The sequence below is a fragment of the Aspergillus saccharolyticus genome, assembly GCF_003184585.1.
Source record: "Aspergillus saccharolyticus JOP 1030-1 unplaced genomic scaffold BP01scaffold_17, whole genome shotgun sequence".
NCBI lineage: Eukaryota > Fungi > Ascomycota > Eurotiomycetes > Eurotiales > Aspergillaceae > Aspergillus > Aspergillus saccharolyticus.
This window is the reverse complement of record NW_020290627.1, coordinates 459910-478682: the sequence shown is the minus strand read 5'-3', so window position 1 is coordinate 478682 and position 18773 is coordinate 459910. Positions and strand designations below refer to the sequence as shown.

General features: G+C 52.9%; 7 protein-coding genes across 7 annotated transcripts; 3 read left to right on the top strand and 4 right to left on the bottom strand.

Annotated features, from left to right (window-relative positions):
• Nucleotides 1-306: 306 nt before the first annotated feature.
• On the top strand, nucleotides 307-4381 carry BP01DRAFT_62704 (putative cytoskeleton assembly control protein Sla2). Its single transcript, XM_025579977.1, has 12 exons — nucleotides 307-406; nucleotides 495-541; nucleotides 614-631; nucleotides 726-801; nucleotides 880-1037; nucleotides 1115-1195; nucleotides 1245-1302; nucleotides 1351-1535; nucleotides 1592-2640; nucleotides 2699-2848; nucleotides 2905-4119; nucleotides 4182-4381. Exons 1-12 carry the CDS (start codon nucleotides 399-401, stop codon nucleotides 4266-4268), a joined length of 3132 nt encoding a protein of 1043 aa, XP_025430959.1. The 5' UTR covers nucleotides 307-398; the 3' UTR covers nucleotides 4269-4381.
• A 1323-nt stretch (nucleotides 4382-5704) lies between these two features.
• BP01DRAFT_297688 (FAD/NAD(P)-binding domain-containing protein) lies at nucleotides 5705-7391 on the bottom strand (the record flags this gene model as incomplete). The annotated part of the gene is made up of 5 exons (XM_025571885.1): nucleotides 5705-6299; nucleotides 6368-6692; nucleotides 6773-6939; nucleotides 7015-7202; nucleotides 7284-7391. The coding sequence occupies 5 exons, from the start codon at nucleotides 7389-7391 to the stop codon at nucleotides 5705-5707; spliced, it is 1383 nt and encodes a 460-aa protein (XP_025430958.1).
• A 332-nt stretch (nucleotides 7392-7723) lies between these two features.
• BP01DRAFT_62671 (CAIB/BAIF family enzyme) lies at nucleotides 7724-9689 on the bottom strand. Its single transcript, XM_025579975.1, has 2 exons — nucleotides 9377-9689; nucleotides 7724-9307 (listed from the first exon to the last, which is right to left on the bottom strand). The coding sequence occupies exons 1-2, from the start codon at nucleotides 9395-9397 to the stop codon at nucleotides 7808-7810; spliced, it is 1521 nt and encodes a 506-aa protein (XP_025430957.1). The 5' UTR covers nucleotides 9398-9689; the 3' UTR covers nucleotides 7724-7807.
• A 109-nt stretch (nucleotides 9690-9798) lies between these two features.
• On the top strand, nucleotides 9799-11429 carry BP01DRAFT_357330 (putative aldehyde dehydrogenase family protein). Its single transcript, XM_025575182.1, has one exon. The coding sequence runs from the start codon at nucleotides 9886-9888 to the stop codon at nucleotides 11380-11382; it is 1497 nt and encodes a 498-aa protein (XP_025430956.1). The 5' UTR covers nucleotides 9799-9885; the 3' UTR covers nucleotides 11383-11429.
• A 48-nt stretch (nucleotides 11430-11477) lies between these two features.
• Nucleotides 11478-12867, bottom strand: BP01DRAFT_357329 (uncharacterized protein). The gene has a single exon (XM_025575181.1). The coding sequence runs from the start codon at nucleotides 12749-12751 to the stop codon at nucleotides 11696-11698; it is 1056 nt and encodes a 351-aa protein (XP_025430955.1). The 5' UTR covers nucleotides 12752-12867; the 3' UTR covers nucleotides 11478-11695.
• Nucleotides 12868-15867: 3000 nt separating this feature from the next.
• On the bottom strand, nucleotides 15868-17359 carry BP01DRAFT_399639 (mating-type protein MAT alpha 1). Its single transcript, XM_025578557.1, has 2 exons — nucleotides 16877-17359; nucleotides 15868-16823 (listed from the first exon to the last, which is right to left on the bottom strand). The coding sequence occupies exons 1-2, from the start codon at nucleotides 17163-17165 to the stop codon at nucleotides 15988-15990; spliced, it is 1125 nt and encodes a 374-aa protein (XP_025430954.1). The 5' UTR covers nucleotides 17166-17359; the 3' UTR covers nucleotides 15868-15987.
• Nucleotides 17360-17405: 46 nt separating this feature from the next.
• On the top strand, nucleotides 17406-18667 carry BP01DRAFT_392291 (uncharacterized protein; the record flags this gene model as incomplete). The annotated part of the gene is made up of 2 exons (XM_025578138.1): nucleotides 17406-17468; nucleotides 17829-18667. The coding sequence occupies 2 exons, from the start codon at nucleotides 17406-17408 to the stop codon at nucleotides 18231-18233; spliced, it is 468 nt and encodes a 155-aa protein (XP_025430953.1). The 3' UTR covers nucleotides 18234-18667.
• Between the last annotated feature and the right edge of the window lie 106 nt (nucleotides 18668-18773).

Below are 18773 nucleotides of genomic sequence, written 5' to 3'. Positions count from 1 at the left end.
CTACTGTGTAGTGTGTCTTCTGGTGTATGTGTACGGCTGGTAGACCGCCAAGAGTTCGGCTGCAGGCATCAATGGACCTTCACAGCCCAGCACCCAACGTCATTTCTCTCCCTCCCACTGCCTCTTCTTATCCTCTCCTTTCTATTCCCCGCTTCTACGTTCCTTTTCCTTTTCCTTTGGCTGTGTGTTGGCCATCTGTCTTCGTTCTCTTAATTGTCAAATTCTTCTCTACATCCAAAATCATCCCTCCCCCTTTTCTTCTGCTTAGCGCACCCTTGAATCTGTTCCTTCAGTTGATTAAGTTGCGCACTCGGGCCCACCGGCTCCCGCCGCACTTCTCCGTCTCCTGTTCCCCTGATTCTTTACCACTCTAGCCACCAGAGCCTTGCACCGCCAAGATGAGTCGGTATGAATTTCATCTTCTTTGTCAGGAATGCGCCAGGCGGACGCATCGAAGCGATAAATCTGAAGCCTGACTGACAGCTTGTGTGCAGTACCGAGGCTGATTTAGCCATCAACATTCGCAAAGCTACCAGCATCGGTAAGTCGGGCATACCTCGATCCTACGCTGACTTCCCACCTTCTTTTGTGACTGATCAGATTCCAATCGCAGAGGAAACCGCACCAAAACGTACGCATCTTCTTTTGCCATCACCTATGAATCTCCGAACCCGCCGCTCCGTACTGCATCCGCGCCTGACCGTCCGTCGCTAATGCTCGCCCAGGGAAACATGTTCGGAGCTGTATCGTATACACATGGGACCATAAATCCTCCGCCGCCTTCTGGGCTGGAATGAAGGTGTATGTTACGGCTTGCCCCATCCGCGAAGACCAGTATGTGATGATAGTGACGGCTAATCAACCGATGCTGCCTTCTAGCCAACCTGTCCTTGCCGACGAGGTCCAGACCTTCAAAGCGCTTATCACTATCCACAAGGTGCTCCAAGAAGGTCACCCAATAGTAATTCGTGAAGCGCAGCAACATGCCAATTGGATCGACAGCCTGATGCGCGGTGTCGGTGGTGAGGGTCTTCGAGGTACGTGCCCCACTGCAATGGCCATGAAGGTTGCACGTCCGATAGCTCGATACTGATCATGCATTGCAATATCCTAGGATACGGACCCCTGATCCGAGAGTACGTTTACTTCCTCGAGTCGAAGCTCGCATTCCATAGGAACCACCCCGAATTCAACGGTACGGAATCTGATCGCTTGGGTGTCGGATGCATACTGAACCTCCGCAGGCCTCTTCGAATACGAGGAGTACATCAGTCTGAAGACGATTAATGATCCCAATGAGGGGTATGCCGACAACGACAACATTACTAGACCTCGCTGACGCTGTAGTAGATATGAAACCATCAGCGACCTCATGACTCTTCAGGACCAGATCGATGCCTTCCAGAAGTTGATTTTCTCGCACTTCCAGTCGGGCACAAACAATGAATGCCGCATTTCTGCGTTGGTTCCGCTGGTGCAGGAGAGCTATGGCATCTACAAGTTCATCACCAGCATGCTAAGAGCCATGCATACAAGTAAATACACCCTTTCACGTTACTGGGTCTAGAGGGCTAATATCTGGTGACTTCAGCCACCGGTGACGTCGAAGCCTTGGAGCCCCTCCGTGGTCGATATGATGCTCAACACTACCGCCTCGTGCGATTCTACTACGAATGTTCCAACTTGCGGTATCTAACCAGTTTGATTACTGTCCCCAAGCTGCCGCAGGACCCCCCGAATCTGTTGTCGGAAGACGATGATCGTCCAGCTCTTCCCAGAAGACCAGCCAAAGAGCCCGAACCCGAGCCCACTCCACCCCCCAAGGCGGTGGCTGCTGATCCAGAACCCATCAACGATTTCTGGACCACCGAAGCGAAGCGCCAGCAGGAGGAATATGAGGCGGAGCAACGCCGTTTGCAACAGCAATGGGAGGAACAGCAGCGGCAACAACTCTTGGCGCAGCAGCAGGCACAGCAGGACTTCGAGGAACAGCAACGTCTCCAGGCAGAACAACAGCGTCTGGCTCATGAGCAATTGTTACGTGAACAATATCAGACTCAAACACAAGGTCGACTGGCTGAGCTGGAGCAGGAGAACCTGAATGCACGGGCCCAATATGAGCGCGATCAGCTGATGCTGCAACAGTACGACCGCCGGGTTAAGGATCTGGAGGAGCAGATGAACCAGCTGACTGCAAACCTGAACTTGCAAAATGCTTCCAAGGATGATCAAATTAGAGCACTTCAGGAGCAGGTGAACACATGGCGGTCCAAGTACGAGGCCCTAGCCAAACTTTATTCGCAATTGCGCCAGGAGCATCTCGATTTGCTGCAGACCACGAAGAGCCTCAAGCTCAAGGCTGCATCAGCTCAGGAGGCGATTGATCGTCGTGAGAAGCTTGAACGCGAGCTCAAGACGAAGAATCTGGAGTTGGCCGATATGATCCGCGAGAGAGATCGCGCATTGCATGACCGAGACCGCCTGACCGGCAACAACAAGGAGGAACTGGAGAAACTCAAGCGGGAGCTCCGACTTGCCATCGAACGCGCGGAGAATGCTGAGCGCTCCAAGGGTACAGAAATCTCCACTTTGTTGTCGAAATACAACCGGGAGATGGCCGACTTGGAAGAGTCTCTCAGGGTGGGTTCTGCCGACTTCCTGAACTTCTCTCAATTTGCATACTGATTTCTTCACGTAGAATAAAACTCGTGCTCTGGAAGAGTACACTTCAAGAAACTCGGAACGCCAGGGTGACCACGAGCTCGCTCTTCGCGAGAAGGATGAGGAGATTGAGGTGTACAAATCTGGAATGGAGCAGGCTTTGATGGAACTCGAGGAGTTGAAGATGGTACGTCGCCCCCATATAAACGAGCTGAACTGTTCAAACTAATATGTTGTTTATAGAGCCAAGGCGATGTGGACACAGCACTCGATACACAAATTGACCAAGTGTTGCATGGCACCGTGGCCAAGATCAACGACATTATTGACTCTGTTCTTCAGACCGGTGTTCAGCGGGTGGATGATGCTTTGTACGAATTGGACTCCACCATGCAGGCTGGTAATCAGAACGCCTCGCCTCCCTATGTGCTTTCTCAGATTGAAAAGGCGTCTGCATCGGCCACGGAGTTTTCCACGGCGTTTAACAACTACATCGCCGATGGCCCTAACAGCACCCATGCGGAGATTATTCGTACAGTCTCAATCTTTTCGGGCGCGATTGCCGATGTTCTCAGCAATACCAAGGGTTTGACTCGTCTCGCCAAAGACGACAAGAACGCTGATCAAGTATTGAACGCAGCCCGCAAGTCTGCCCAAGCAACAGTACGGTTCTTCCGGGGATTGCAGTCCTTCCGCCTCGAGGGACTGGAGGCTTTGCAAAAGACTGACGTGGTGATCAACAACAATCTCGAGGTGCAAAGAGATTTGCAGGCTCTGTCGAAATTGGTCGACGTCTTCGCTCCTAAGAGCGCGAGAATCACCACCAATGGAGATCTTGGAGACCTTGTTGACCAAGAACTGTTGAAGGCGGCTGATGCCATTGATGCTGCGGCTCAGCGCTTGGCGAAGCTCAAGAATAAGCCTCGCGATGGCTACACCACGTATGAGCTTCGGATCAATGACGTCATTCTAGAAGCTGCTATTGCTGTCACCAACGCAATCGCTGAGCTGATCAAGGCAGCGACGGAGTCGCAGCAAGAGATTGTCCGTGAGGGCCGCGGTAGTTCTTCGCGTACTGCGTTCTACAAGAAGAACAACCGTTGGACCGAAGGTCTAATCTCGGCGGCCAAGGCCGTTGCCAACTCGACCAACACCTTGATCGAGACGGCTGATGGAGTTATCTCTGGTCGCAACTCGCCTGAGCAGCTGATTGTGGCCAGTAACGACGTGGCAGCGAGTACGGCTCAGCTGGTGGCGGCCAGTCGTGTCAAGGCTAGCTTCATGAGCAAGACCCAAGACCGCTTGGAGACTGCTAGCAAGGCCGTTGGCTCCGCATGCCGGGCTTTGGTGCGGCAGGTGCAGGGTATTATCAAGGAGAAGAACCAGGATGACACGGAAGCGGTCGACTACACCAAGCTGGGCTCGCATGAGTTCAAGGTGCGAGAAATGGAGCAACAGGTAAGTGTCTCATCTAGGATTCATTCGCGAGTCAAACAGGCTAAGTCCTTTCGGAATTCTAGGTCGAGATTCTCCAACTCGAGAATGCGCTTTCTCGCGCTCGTCAACGCCTGGGAGAAATGCGCAAGATCTCTTACCAGGAAGATTAAAGTCGCTGATGTGATCGGTCTGATTGAGACGTGGGTGGGTTTCGTGTGCGATTACCGCATGTCGCAATGGTTCTCAGCGTCCTTATTCCTACTATTTGGTTTGTCGTTTGTCGAAGTGGCCGACCAAGGATCCTTCTCTTAATTTTCCTTACTATTTTGTCCTCACCTCTCTTTCATACTCCCTTTCCTTGTCGTGCATGATGCAGGGGCCTACCAGCTTGGCTCTTTACACAACCTGCAGTCGATACTTGTCCTTGTTTTTATGTTTCTGTTGGATATACCAAGAGTGAAGGCCATGCGCTGGCCCCCCCCCCTGCCTTGCTAGCAGAGTTGCTGCTTGGCGGCAATCAATCCAAACTACTGTAAATTGTACATACAAGCATGTCCGCAATGTCTCTTGTACATGTACATACCATGACTGTTCGAGCCATCGACCGAAAGGACATCGTACAGAGTCACGAGCAATTACTGTATGCTCGCCACACAGCACCAGCATCAACAACACCAACAGCAATATTTGCCAGCCCATACCCGACCTCCAGCGGATCATCGGTGAGGGTAAGCACCCACCCCACTCCGTCACATCCTTACATCCACACTGCGTAGTACCAGTAGCCACTCAACAAGGCGGAAATGGGCGGAAATCACTTCCACCTTTGGGCCATCAACCAATTCTCGTGCCGAATGACGGAAAGTGGAGACGGGGGGGCGTGCGGCGGTGGGGACAACAAACAGCGCGAACCGTGCGGAGGGGAGATGATTTTCCAGGGGCGGACCGGGTCTGACTTCCCCTTCCCTTTCCCAATCCAATCCACATAAGTTACAGTACTCCGTAAAGGATTGTGGATCGGTGTTTGTATTTGTACCAACTCCCAAAGTGTACATTGGCAGTGTACTCAGTTTGCACGGTGTTGGAACGTAATTCCGAGCTGAGTTGGGATGTGTGTTGATCGCTTTATTTGCCTCTTACTCCGTCCGAATTAATTGCTGCTTTTCAGGCGGTCCTCATGGTCTTTTCGGGGTGGAAAAGTGGGAGGATTGGCTTGAGTGAGGTGGTAGGTTGCGGTTGGGCAAGAAGTCGACTGGCAGTACGTCGTACTCGAGATTAGGGGATCGAGCTGCGGCCCCTTGTGGGTCTACCTCTAGTAACTACTATTCGGAAAGTACTTGAAGGAGCACCTTCGAGGCTTTACACATCATGCCAGTATGTACCCACCATGTTAGACTTACTATCCGTAAGTGCAGTGGTAGAGAAGAATTGAAAGGGGGAGATTTATCTCGAGTTAGATTTCCATTTGCATCCTTACTCGAATCGAGGGCAAAAAAAAAACACGAATTTAAGAGCCCAGCCTGGCATCGCAATAAGCAAGGATATACTATGTAAAAAAAAACTCCAATCTCAAACTACGCCGGTGCATCGGCTATGATGCTTCTTCTTAATACGTCCAACACCTCAATCGCTTCCGCCCAATCCCATACCCGGATGACCTCGAAGACGCGCCCCCACTCGAAGCAGGGAGCCTCTCCTTCCTCCATACCTCGAACCGTTCTCGGACCCTTTGGAGCAGCCCCTGCTCCAGATTCCCCCCCAGCGTCTGTTCCTGTTGCGACGAGACCAGCTTCCACCACCCTGCATCGGTATCCCGCGTGAGGCCCGCCCCGCCGAGAAACCAGTTACGGAGATACTGGGCGACTGGGTGGCCGACCTGGAGGACGCGGCGGCTGAGCAGCCCGTCCTGGACGGCTTTGGTGGCGGCGGGTTTGCGGAGGGTCTCGTAAATGGCGAGGATCTCGGGGAGCAGTTGGGGGAGCTGATGTGGGGCCGCGTGGCGGTTGAAAAGACAGAGGAGCGTGCTTAGGACGGAGGCGTCCTCGAGGGTCGCGGCGAGGTCCTGGGCTTGGTACGGGGGGATGATGCGGCTGGAGGCGCCGAGGAGAGTAGTGTGGGCCTTGGTCCACGTGGGTAGGTCGTCGAGGGTGCGGTAGCGGATCTGTGAGGAGAACGTCGCGTGCGCAAGAATGGTTTGGAGGCTGGGATGGGGGGTTGGTCTAGTCAGCGGGAGGTAGGTGGGATGAGGAAGCATTGAGAAGAAATTCACCGAATGTCCCAGCCTTGATGCAGGGCTTGCAGGCGGGAAAGACCGTCTGCTGGCGGAACCGTCCTTGTGGCTGGAGGAGTGCCGCATGTGTGGTGATAGGTAACGAGCATGTACTCTTTTCCTTGTCGGATTGGGAAGAGGACTGTATGCTGGGCGGAGCCTAACCAGGCGGTAATTCTGTTCTTGGAGCAGAGCTCATCGAGCCGACCGTTGTCGATGGCTTTCAGCGTCGCGCGGCTGATGGTTGCTTGGGCGGCGATGTCGCTTGCTGGACTGGGCGGGCATGGATGGTCCAGGACTGCGTCTCGAGTTTTGGAAAAGATGCCTGGTATATGGCCGATGTTTAGCACCACACCATCTCCCTTGTCATCTACATACTCTCTCAACGACAAGGAAGGAACATACCATCTGCTCCAATAATCACATCCCCTTGAATTCGAGTTCCATCTTCCAGAATCACCTCGGCGCTGCCACAGTGGATGTCCTCTACAATAGCACGGGGACGGACTTCTATCCCCAACTGTCGCGCTCTGCCACGTAGGATGTCGAGGAGATCCGCTCGAGCGATGTTACTGGCTTGCATCATTAGCTTGAGCTGGGTGCTTGTCTCAGAAGACCTGCGCCAAGGGAATTTGACTCGTACTTACAGCCACGGTCGTCCGTAAGCCTGACAAACGGGCGCCCCCCACGGCATCGACCGGATCACTGCTCCATCCTGGTAGCGTCTTAGATCCAGATACTCCGTACTGGTTCCTCTGCGGACGACATCTTCCAGAAGCCCCAGTTGATGCAGGATTCGGGTTCCGTTGGGCGGGATTTGAATACCAGCATTGACCTGCGAGAAAGTGCAAGGGTCAGCAAACAATCTGCTGCGGCGCCCCGTTGGTGGATGTCCCTCGCCCACCCCTCCACTTACCTCGATCTCCGCCTGCTGTTCGAGAACAACAACCTCTAATTGCTCCTGCTTGCAAGCGATCGCACAGATGAGTCCATCTATCTCAGCGCCGACGATAATCACCTTCATGATGCCGAAGAGGTGGCACAATTGCAGAAAGTGGGGTTGTGGTGGTGTCAGGAAAGAAGAACAAAGGGGGAGGCCATTGTCGATTGATAAAGAAAAGGAATGAATCTGCCCCGCATGACCCGCAAGACGGGGGTTTCCCTGATGTGGACAGTCCAATTCGAATGCACTAGGATCAGAAGAGGAAAAGCAACGTGCGAGGGGGACAGAGGGGGGAGGGGGGGTGTATGCACCGTGCATCGGTGAGGTCATACAGAGGAATTTACAAACATGCAAGGTGCATCCCAGGGGCGCCCCTCAGCCGTCGTTATCACCTGAGCAAAAAGCAAGGGGGAGCAGGAATGCGCGATAGCAGCCATCGTGACACACCGGGTTGACTGGAGCACAGGTGAGTGATTGTCCCCCCTGTCATACACTGCTTATAACCATTGCTTCTCGTCAGAGCCCAGTGGTTTCGGCATGATCTCCCATCCCACCTCCACCCCATCGATTGACCCTGAATGTCGCACCGAAGTCATCTCTCCGAATCCCGTCATATGCGTCTCCAGAAACTCCGAGGGCACGTCCTCTGGGCGGATATAATCGGGCGCGTCGAATCCAGACTTGCCTTCGTACTGTCCCAGCGAGCGCAAGTACTTCATCGCTCCAGCTAGGGAGACATCCACTTGCCACGAGCCGCCCTCCGTCGCCTGCTTGTACAGCGCTGCCATGACACCGGCTGCGAGGAAGAACCCTCCCGCATAATCCAGAGCCTGACACGGTAGTGGGCGGGCTGCTTCGCCAGCGGCAAAGTGCTGGGCCTCGGACACATTCAGCCCCGAGCACGTTTGGACTAGGGAGTCAAATCCGCGGCGGCCAGACCACGGACCCTCCGGACCATATGCAGACATGTTCGCACAGATGATCCCGCGACCCGAGCGTCTTTGCACGATCGCCTCCGGTGACAGCTTGCGAGCCGCCAGACTGCCGGGTCTGTAACCCTGGAGGAAGACGTCTGCCTCATCCAGCAGCTTGAAAAGCTCATCTGCATCCTTTTGCTCCTGCAAGTCCAGCTGGATCGTCCTCTTCCCGCGACCCAACTCCCGATCCAGCTCCGGTAGATCAGGAAGATTGGGACTGGTCACCCACAGCACATCCGCGCCGTGAGCGGCGAGCGTCTTTCCGGACAAGGGTGCCGCAATCACGCGAGACATCTCCAGCACTCGCAAGCCCCGCAGACATTTATCCGCACCAGCACCCATACGGTCCGTAAGCCCCACCGGGGCGTCTCCTATCTTCCGTAGACGGATCGGAGTGTCCGCAATAGCTTGGGCTTGGGGAAGAACATCCCACTGCTCGTAGCTCCGTAGTGCAGCCATCGCGAGACCGGATTCGATTCCCGTCTGCTCCAAGTCCACGCACCGCCACGCAGCCACCTTGGCAGCGACCTCCTCCCGGGATGTCACGTCCGACGAGCAGCCGAGGAGGGCCTTGGCTCCGTCGCGGTGATTTGGGAACCCATCATGCACGCGGACGTAGCCGTCGGAAGCTCGATGTAAGCCCCCGACAGGGCTACCAGCTGTGCGTGGAACAGGCTTGCCGTCAACGGTGTACAGTCGCCAGGAATTGAACTCCACGCAGGCGTGGCGGAAGGGAACGGTCACGGCTGGTGGGCGGGGGTGGTCGTTCCGCAGGCTGTGGATCTGCGCGGCGAGTAACGTCGAGAGGGCGATGGATGCTTGTGCAAGATGTCCGATCTTGTAGGAGGATGGGAGACCGGGCTTTTCCGGGTCAGTGATGTCGAGCGACTGGAGGCTGTCTTCTGGGAGTCCGAGGTCCCGCCAAATGTGTGCCACGGAGTCTCGCGAGCTGAAGGCGCTTCTGTCGGGAATTGATGCTGCCATCCTTGCTTGTTCGATAAGGTATGTATTGCTTTGATACTGCTGTCGGTGTGAAGTATGAGTCAATCCGCGATGGCCAGCAGTAGGGAGGCAAGAGGGTTTAAGTACAGATGTCTCACCCTCGGCCATCGTCCGATTCTAGCCGACTTCACGGCACGAGTTGCCGAGCAGAAATGAGGTCAAGTAGCTGTTCATCACAGCATACGTCTGGTCATTGAAGATCAAGTTCGTTGGATTGTAGAGTCAACGACAGCAGAGGCGAGATAGAGAAGTGCTCAAGTTTGTTTACTTTTTGGGTATACAATCCACGAGCGTGTCCACATGAGTAGTATCCATGGAAATGAACATCACACGTGTGATCTAGAGATTGGAAGCAAGTAGATAAGATATCTGAATAGCATCGAAGATATTCTAGTTGCAGGAAGATATGGGGTGATAAGATCGAGCAATGCTTATCATGTGCGGGGTTCTCCTCTCCCCTCTTCAAGTTCGTTGTAGATAAACATATCATCCATACAAGAAGTTACAACAATCAACATCAACTCCGTCCTGTAGTACAATTCCGCCCTCATCACCCCTTCTCTCTCTCTCCCCCCATCTTCTGCATCACAGTCAAGATGACAGACCAGCTTCCACACGTATCCAATTGGGTCAACGGCGCCCACACCGCAGCGACGCCCACCCGCATCCCGATCCTCAATCCCGCCACCGAAACCCCCATCGCAACCATCGACGCCACTTCGCAAGAGACGATCGACGAGATCATCGAGACCTCCCTCCAAGCCTTCCAGCAGGGCCGCTGGTCGCGCGCCGACCCGTCCGAGCGCTTCATCGTCCTCTCGACAGCGGCGCGGCTCCTCCGCTCACGCATCGACGAGTTCATCGCGCTCGAGACCCAGCAGACGGGGCGGCCCATCCGCGAGATGCGGGCGCAGCTCGCCCGGGTCCCCGAGTGGCTGGAATACTTTGCCGCGCTGGTGCGGGTCCACGAAGGCCGGGTGACGCCCTTCAAGGGCCCCGTGGTGAACACGCTGACGCGGCTGCCGCTGGGCGTGGTCGCCCTGATCACCCCTTACAACCACCCGTTGCTGATTGCGATGAAGAAGATCGGCGCGGCGCTGGCGGCGGGCAACGTCGTGATCGTCAAGGCCTCGGAGCTGGCGCCGCTGTCCGTGCTGCGGATGGGCGCGCTGTTCCAGGAGGCTGGGCTGCCGGATGGAGTGCTGCAGATCGTCAGTGGGTATGGGTACGAGACGGGCAAGTATCTGTGTCAGAACCCTCGGCTGGCCAAGATCGATTTGACCGGAGGGCTGGCGACGTATAAGGCGATCGCGGCCGTCGCAGCGGCGAATCTCATCCCCATCACGGCTGAGCTTGGCGGCAAGGCCCCCGTGTGTTTGTTTCCGAGCCTGGAGGTCACGACGGCGGTGCAGGCGGCGTTGTTCGCGGGGTTCATTGCTAGTGGGCAGACGTGTGTGACGGGAAGTCGGTTGTTGGTGCATCAGGATATGTATGAGGAGTTTCGGGGGTTGTTGGAGACGAGGGTCAGGGCGTTGCGAGTGGGCGATCCCACGGACACGAGGACGCAGATTGGGCCGGTGATCTCGCGGACGGCGGTGGAGAGATGTGCTGCTTTTGTGGAGAGAGCTCTCCGTGAAGGAGGGAGGATTCTGTGTGGTGGACATGCGACTTCGAATTCAAATGGCAAGGGGTTCTATTTCGAGCCCACGGTTATCGAAACCAACGCGGACTCGGACCTGGCGTGCAACGAGGTCTTTGGCCCTGTCATCGCGTTGATCAAGTGCGAGACTGAAGAACAGATTGTTCGCATTGCCAACAGCACATCGTATGCGTTGGGAGCCTCGGTCTGGACAAACGACTTCAAGCAAGCTCATCGCGTGGCGGCGCAGATCGAGGCTGGGATTGTGTGGATCAATGGACATCATTTGAATGACCCTTCGTCGCCCTGGGGGGGATTCAAGGAAAGTGGCCTGGGCAAGGAGAATGGCCAGGAGGCCTACGAGAGCTACACCAAGCTCAAAAGTACGGTCATCAACCATGGGGTTCCTCCTGTTTGGTTTGATGACGAGCCCAAAGATGCGCGGTATGGCTAAGACATGAACATCCGACTGCGCTGTAGACGATAGTCCAGACTAGTTCGTAGGCTTAGGAATTTTTGAAAGTCTAATGACGACCATTGACTACTGTCTCTGACTCGGCTTGTAGCTGATTCTCCCGAGTGTTTCATGGCTTTTAATGAAAACCTGATCTCTGCCAGCCAGCTGTGTCGTGATTGCTGTGTATGTAAGACCATGTTGCAAATAGATACTAGATAACGTAGCCAGTCGTTGTAAATGCCGCCAGTGAACATCAACGACTTAACCTGAAGCATCCGGTCTAGCCTTTCCAATTCTTGACATCTCGAGTTCAGTCCAAGGCTCTAGTCGCCTCGCGACGGTCAATGTAGGCCTGTCGCTCCGCCGCCCACTCGGGACTCAACTGAGACAAAGGCGAAGGGGTGTTCTCATCCTCCCAGACATCAGGATCGATGGTTCTGATCTTGACGTTTTTGGGAAGAGGTAGGTCCTTCTCCTTCGAAAAGCCATCCCTCTCAAACCCCTTCAACATCGCCGCCCCCTCCGCATCCGCCAGACGCAACAACAAACCCCAAAACTCCTGATCCGACAACTTCCAGAGCGTCTCCTCCGACATTTGACCCCCACGAACCAGATCCCCAATCAACTTACCCGTGCGCTTGTACATATCGGCATGGGTAGGGTTCGACCACACCTCCTGATCGACCTGAAGATAGACCCGCGCAAAGCAGAGTGCCACGTGCCGGTTTTCAAGGACGAGGATGCGGTGCGGAGCTGTGGGGTATGGAAAAGCTCGCAGACATTGCAACAGCTCGCGCGCCTGGTCGCGGTTCATTTTCCCAAAGGCCAGTCCGTCCCGGAGCGAATAGTCCAGACGGTCCGCGCAGAGATGGGGTGCCGGCAGCTCAACAAGCGGGTATTTCTCCTCATGTAGGACCGTCAAAGGCATGCCATGCTTGGTGAGAATGTCGGGAATACGCGTCGTCTGGAGGTAGCGGGCCTTGTGGACCTCGTGGAAGCTCTCCTCGTTGGGGTTGGACAGCGCCCAGTCGACGACATGACTGAGCACTGTGTGGCTAATGTCATGTAGCAGAGCCACCACTTGCTCTTCGAGCGTGGCGCCCCGAGAACGAACGAGAAGACATGCGCCCACCGAGTGCTCGAAGCGCGAGATCTTGACGGCTCCCGGCAGTAAGCCTAGGTGGCCTGTGACGCCGTGTTGACAGATACCGATCAGGCGCTGGAGATCGGCGCACTGGAGGAGGTCGATGAGAACAGGCTCGGTGATCTCATGCGTACCGTAGAGGATGTCGGTGATGATGACGCGGTGAGGGGATTCGAATGTCAGGGTCTGAAAGTGCCCCGCTTTCAAGTCCTGTTCGGTCATCTGGTGGAGAATAATGGACGCGTCTTGGGGGACGAAGAATATGAGGATGTTGATGGAAGAAGATCGAGGGTGTCGAGCAAACAGATACAACCGAGGATGGTTACAGAATCACAAAGACAAAAGGAGTTGTGTTTACTCAAGAAAGAGTGTAGATAAAAAGATAAGCCAATGCAAGGCAGGTCACATGAGCCAAGCATTGAAGTGAACATCATCCACTCCAGTGAATGCCAGTATCTACAAGGAAGTGCATTGATGGACTGACTGAATAACTGCTTCATTGACAACACATGTCTGCCAGCTTTGCAAGGTTCAAGTTGATGAGAAAACTCAACACCACGAAGACTGCTGACTGCAGTAGCCTTGAATCGTCTTCCTTTCGAAGAGCCATTAGCTGCCCCAGACCCCAAGTAAATCGCAGGCCATCTACATCGAGAATGATTTCTATATCAAGTAGAGCCAGATGCGACATCGTTACATCAATCCGCTCATGCCTCAGTCTGGCCAAAGGGGAGTTCTCGAGAGACTCATTATCCACGACGCCTCGCGCAATCTCGAGCTATTTTCGACACAATCGGATTGAATCCTCTACTTCGACTGCTTAGTACTAGTACTATGAAATTGCTGGACAAAGTAAGGATTTGAGACAGGACCTGCACCACATTTGCTGTGCTTCGCCTACAATGCAAAGGAAAATGCTCTCTCAGGCCCAACCCCATCCCACTGTCCCTGATACATCTAAATCGGATATACTCAATTTCTGGCGTGGCCCTGACAAAGCTTGCTGATCAAGACTGTTCGCCTCATCACTCAGGATGGGCGAAAAGTCTCTGGCATTCGCTCCTTGAAACTGCCTGACATCCCTGATATCATCGATATGTAGCCAGCCACAATCACGACCAAGTAAGAAGAGCGGGATCAACCTCGAGCTGTCTCTTCAGGTATGACCTGAGGTAGCATGAAGCGGGCCTGGTTCTGCACGGTCCTCTGACAGGAGTTTGAGGCGACAGAGACATCGCCGCGCCAACCCACCAAGACTGTTTCGCGCATTCAAAGCTCGTAGCTGTCAATGTCTTTGATACGCTATGAGAGTTCTTCCAAGGTGGATCTGTAGCGGTCGCGTTGACTCTGCCAAGGTCGATCAGTCTACAGCAATGCTGAGCAAGTTCAACGAGGGTTGCCGCCCGCTCGCCTGGGCATATGGTCTGGGGTTGGCTTTGAGTTCAACAGTGATTAGCTTGAGATCGAGTACCTTATTGGCCTAATTTGACTCACATGAAATTACCCATCCACATAGATGCTATCGTTGTCGGTCTGATTCCCTGCAATCGAGCTGTCAAGTCGAATTGCCGACTATAGTTTCAACTTTCCTAGACACGTATAACATGATGGTGGTAGGCGCGATCATGGTTCTGATTCGCTGAAGGGTTGACTACAGTAGCGTGATTAGTGAACTTAAGCCCACTGCAAATCCTCGTGTAGCCGTCAGCATACAAGCAATGGGGGGAGCGTTTGGCTCTGGGTCTAGAGACAAAGAGTCAGCAAGATGTAGTTCGGAAACACGATTTCCGCGGCCAAGGACTGACCCCAAACTGGTCGCTCTGCTGATCAAATGGATATCTCGCCACAAAGCTCGCAAAACGGAAATTTTGAGTGCACGTCTGCTCGATAGGGGTCAAACAAAGCGCAGAGCCCACTAGACAATGAGACATGCCTGTCTCAAGCGATGCCCCTCGATGCGATAGGTCGTTGCACGGCTCGGTTCCGCCCATGTTGCATTAGTGAAGCCTACTACTGTGCATCTGACGGAGGACACGCCTCTCCTCGAGGACTCCCTGCGAAAGTTGAGTGACCATGGTGATGAGATAGCCCCTTGTTTGGATATACCTCGACCGGATCGTATACAGGAGACCACGAGGCGCAGATCTGCGGTAAAGTCTTTTTGGTTTCTCCTCCTCCCCCACAGCTCGGATGTCAGGGTCAACAAAAAGATCGTCTCCTTTGTATGACAAGCGCGGCCAAGGCGTGTTGACAGCGGATCTCCTTTGCCCATGAGCCCATAACCCCCTGTGTCTCCCAAACGCTGTTCCTGTCGGTCGGTTCGCTACTGCTCCACAACGGAAAGTAGTCTGGGCCTACCGCCCATTGCAGAGGTAGACTTGGAAATTGCCTCTCATCCAATCTCTTCGCGGTAGGTCTGCCACTCATGCCCTTACAGCGCCTCGAAAAGCATGCATGAGCTTCCAGCTTTGTGCCAAGGGTCCCATGATTACTTTCTTCGTGGTTGGCTTTGTGTACAGTCACAGAACGCATGGGTCTAAAAACTCTCGAACGCAGCTGCGCTCAAGAGTCGATCGAAACGGGTATTCTGGTTTTCCCCGCATGAACTTGAACCTTAAAATGGTCATCCAGTGATTCTTTGTCGATAATGAGGCACCATGATCTTCAAGCAGCGATGTAATATGGTTGGCGAGGAGCGCGCATGGATGGGCTGGGATGGAGGGGACGTTTCCGCTTCTGTCCAGGTGGCGGTCGTTTCGTACCTTCTCTTTGTCATATGTTCAAGGCTCCCAGTAGCAAGTTCTGTCATATGTTATGAGAGAACTTTCTGAAGTAGAATTTGCATGTGGATGTATGGGCAATTGTTGCCTCCGGCATTTTTATGGACTGATCGATTAATGCGAATTTCCCTGTCTTACAAGGGTCATGGACTAAGGCGATCGCCGAGCGCCACTACTTAGAATATTTCAATGTCAAACTAGGTTGGAGTTCATCTATCGGTCTACCATACGATGCAAAGATGGGAATGCGAGTCTGGATGAGGGCTATGTGACTATCAAGCCTAATTTCTAAATATGGCTGTTTGGTAAAACAAAAAAGGGAGATGACATTTTGATAGATCAAAGAACAAATCTGAATAAGTTCACTTTGGCTCACTTTGCTTTGGTCTCTCAAATAGCTTCAACATTTCTTCGATGCAGTAGTAGAATGCGGTTGGGTCTTGGTCCTTCGAGTTCCACCATATATTCTTAGGAAAGACGAAAGAGGATTGCTCATGCAGTGTGTACAGATAAAACGATTGCAGGATACATATCAACTGTATACATTCGCCATCAATGCTTCGCCTTCAAAGTTGCAGTTGTGATAACAATGAATCCCCTAAATTAATGCTGCTATTGCTTTTTCGGTCATTCAAGATGCCTCATCTTGTTTTCGTGCAAGGTGTTATAGTGTCCACATCAGAGCATGATGAAACGATCAAAATCGAATGTTTCATAAGACTCGTCGTAGACCAGCGGATCGAAGTTGGGTATCACAGGAGGAAATGCTGCACCATACTGAAGTATGGCTCCATCTTCATTCCAGAGCGACAGCAGAGCTTCGTCCGGCTGATACTCGTTGCAGTTGGTTTGGCTCTGAGGTACTTGCATCAAATCAAGAATAGGAACTGCTCCGACATGCTCATACTGGCCTTTCTCGAAGGTGGGAACAATGTCGCTAGAGGCAGGAGAAGAGAGTTCGGTGGAGTTGTCTGGAGAAGTAGCCTTTGTGGAAGTGCTTCCATCACTGTCCCCAGTGATAATGGTGTGGCTGTCATTGATCCGAATGCTGCTATCATCGTGCACAACCAAGTTTGGCTGGGCAGCAAAAGCCATAACAGCTGGGTTGCGACTATTAGCAGCGCCATCATTGCGGTTTCCGCCAGAAACATAGCCAGTGTCGTAGCAGTTTCTGACGATGTCATCGACCGAGTAATTGGTGACAAGTTGTTCTTCAGTGGTGGAAGGTAGCTTCACCTTGGTCATGGTGTACTGATGCTGTTCATCGACAACGAGCTGCCAACCCATCACATCAAGGTACTGCTCTGGCTGAAGAATGCCAATCATGCCCGAGTTGAGGTTCAGGAAGGTCTCCAAAGTGACACTATGTTCATGCTCATGCGTATCACGGACGATGGAGTAGGCTTTGGCGATGATAGTCCACTTCGCTTTGAAAGGATCATTCTGCCAGAGGAAACGAAGGATGCCCGACTTGGCTTTCTGAGTGATCTCCGGAAACATGGTTGAGTAGAAGCCTATTATGTGTTAGCCGTGCCTTTCAAGTTCAATAAGGGTAGAAGGTTCTTACTTCGGAATGCAATGAAGCTGTTCAGTGGTCTGCGTTTCGCATCCGGAGTTCGCTTTGCACGCGAAGCTGAGGCCTGAGTAGCGCGTCCCCGATGATCGACAGACGCATTGGCGTTGTCGAGGACAGCTTGCGAAGATTCACCGGCCGCCTCATGATCATGGGAAACTCTGGTGTTTCCATCAGTCTTGTTGCCTTGAACGTGCTGAAGCAACTCTGAAAGCTGCTGGGCGGGCATGTTGGTCAAGAATGAGCTGAAAGCACGATGAAGAGGAGAATTGGAATCGTCCATCCTTCTTGAGAAAGTGGAGACTTAAATGTGAACTAGACTTGTGACTTTATAGAGAATGGAATGCAAGTTATGTGGTTGAAGCCAGATTTGTTTGCCCAGGCAAGAAGATGAGATAGGGTTGAGGAGAAAGAATATGGTTAATGGTGAAGGGAAGAACGAGGATAACAGGAAGATCATCCGGGAAGGATATATACTACTAGCGATTTGTACACAATAGAAACAGTGTTAGAATCGTCCATGATGCCACAAATGGAGCGGTATGAGACAAAGGATTTCCCCATAATTTTCTTTAGGAGACTGGATGTAAGATCCACTGATAGGCTGAGCTTGGTTGATTTATTCACCGGAGGCAGATAACCCTCGCTCGGAGCCATCTTGGTAATCTCCTGGCCCTTTGTTCTGAGTTCTATTCGTCACCGGAAGCTTCGTCACAATCATCCACGACTTCATCACAAAATCGGGCTTGGTAGGTTGTGGCGTTGAACAAATTGTTTGACTCACATGGTCTTACACTTCGATCAGACGAACGTCACAAATTTCATATGAGTTAAGTTCCAAGCAGCGCTATCTAGGATCTCGTCTGGGTATAGTGTTGAACAACACCAAATATCCGATCCTAGGCAGACCAGGACATAATCTGGAAAATTGACAGTAGGAATCAAGCGCAAGCATGCGGAAGAGCATCCAGACTATCAATACACCCCACGCAAGCCATCTGAGAAGAAACGCCGTGGCGCCGCACGCCCCAAGGCCAAACCTGCCAAGCGAACCCGCACCACTACTGCGCGAAATACCACTCTTGGAGTCAGCAGCTCGGGCCTAAACAACAACCTCTCAGCGACTGGTGCGGATGCTGACACACCGAACAACCACATCATCAATTCCAACGAGACAGCTCTGGCTGAGGGCACCTACCGCTTCACCGCCGCTGAGCTCGATAGTCTCATTGCTGAAGTGGAGAGCGAAAACCAGCGCGCTATGATTTTTGCCTCTGCGAACTTTGGCATGAACGAGAGACTTGCTGGCGAGGCTTTTGAGCTATCAGATTTCCTTGTGGATATCTACTGAAGGGACGAGTCGGTCATATAGGGCGCTTTCTAACGCGACGTCGAAGAAGAGAGCGAGCGGCTGGGATGGAGCTGGTCTTCGGACAGGACCAGGCTGCTGGAACCCTTTGGTATCGCTTGTAGCTTGCTACAAACTGACTATCCACACAACCGCAGAGAAGGAGACGGGGAGACGCATTCAAGGCTTGTTTTCAGACCGATGCACAGCTTGTCTTATCTCTATCATCTCTTGCTATTCCCAATCCTATAATTCATTCTTCCCACACAAAACGGATTGTTCCTTGCGCCATCACAAGCTTCTGATCCTTGGATTATCTGAGAGCTTAACATGGTATGGTTGATGGACCGGTTACAAAGAATGTATCTTCTCTCGTGTTTTTCTCATCAGCATGCCTTCCCGCCGGATCAGAGGGCATACATGTATCATAATTCCTGAAAACGACAGACAGTTTGCATAGGATCATCTTAGAATTCTAACATACGGTGGTTTGGACTGACTACAGAAGCTTCTGCGTACAGCTATTGTTTCTCTCGTAGCTTT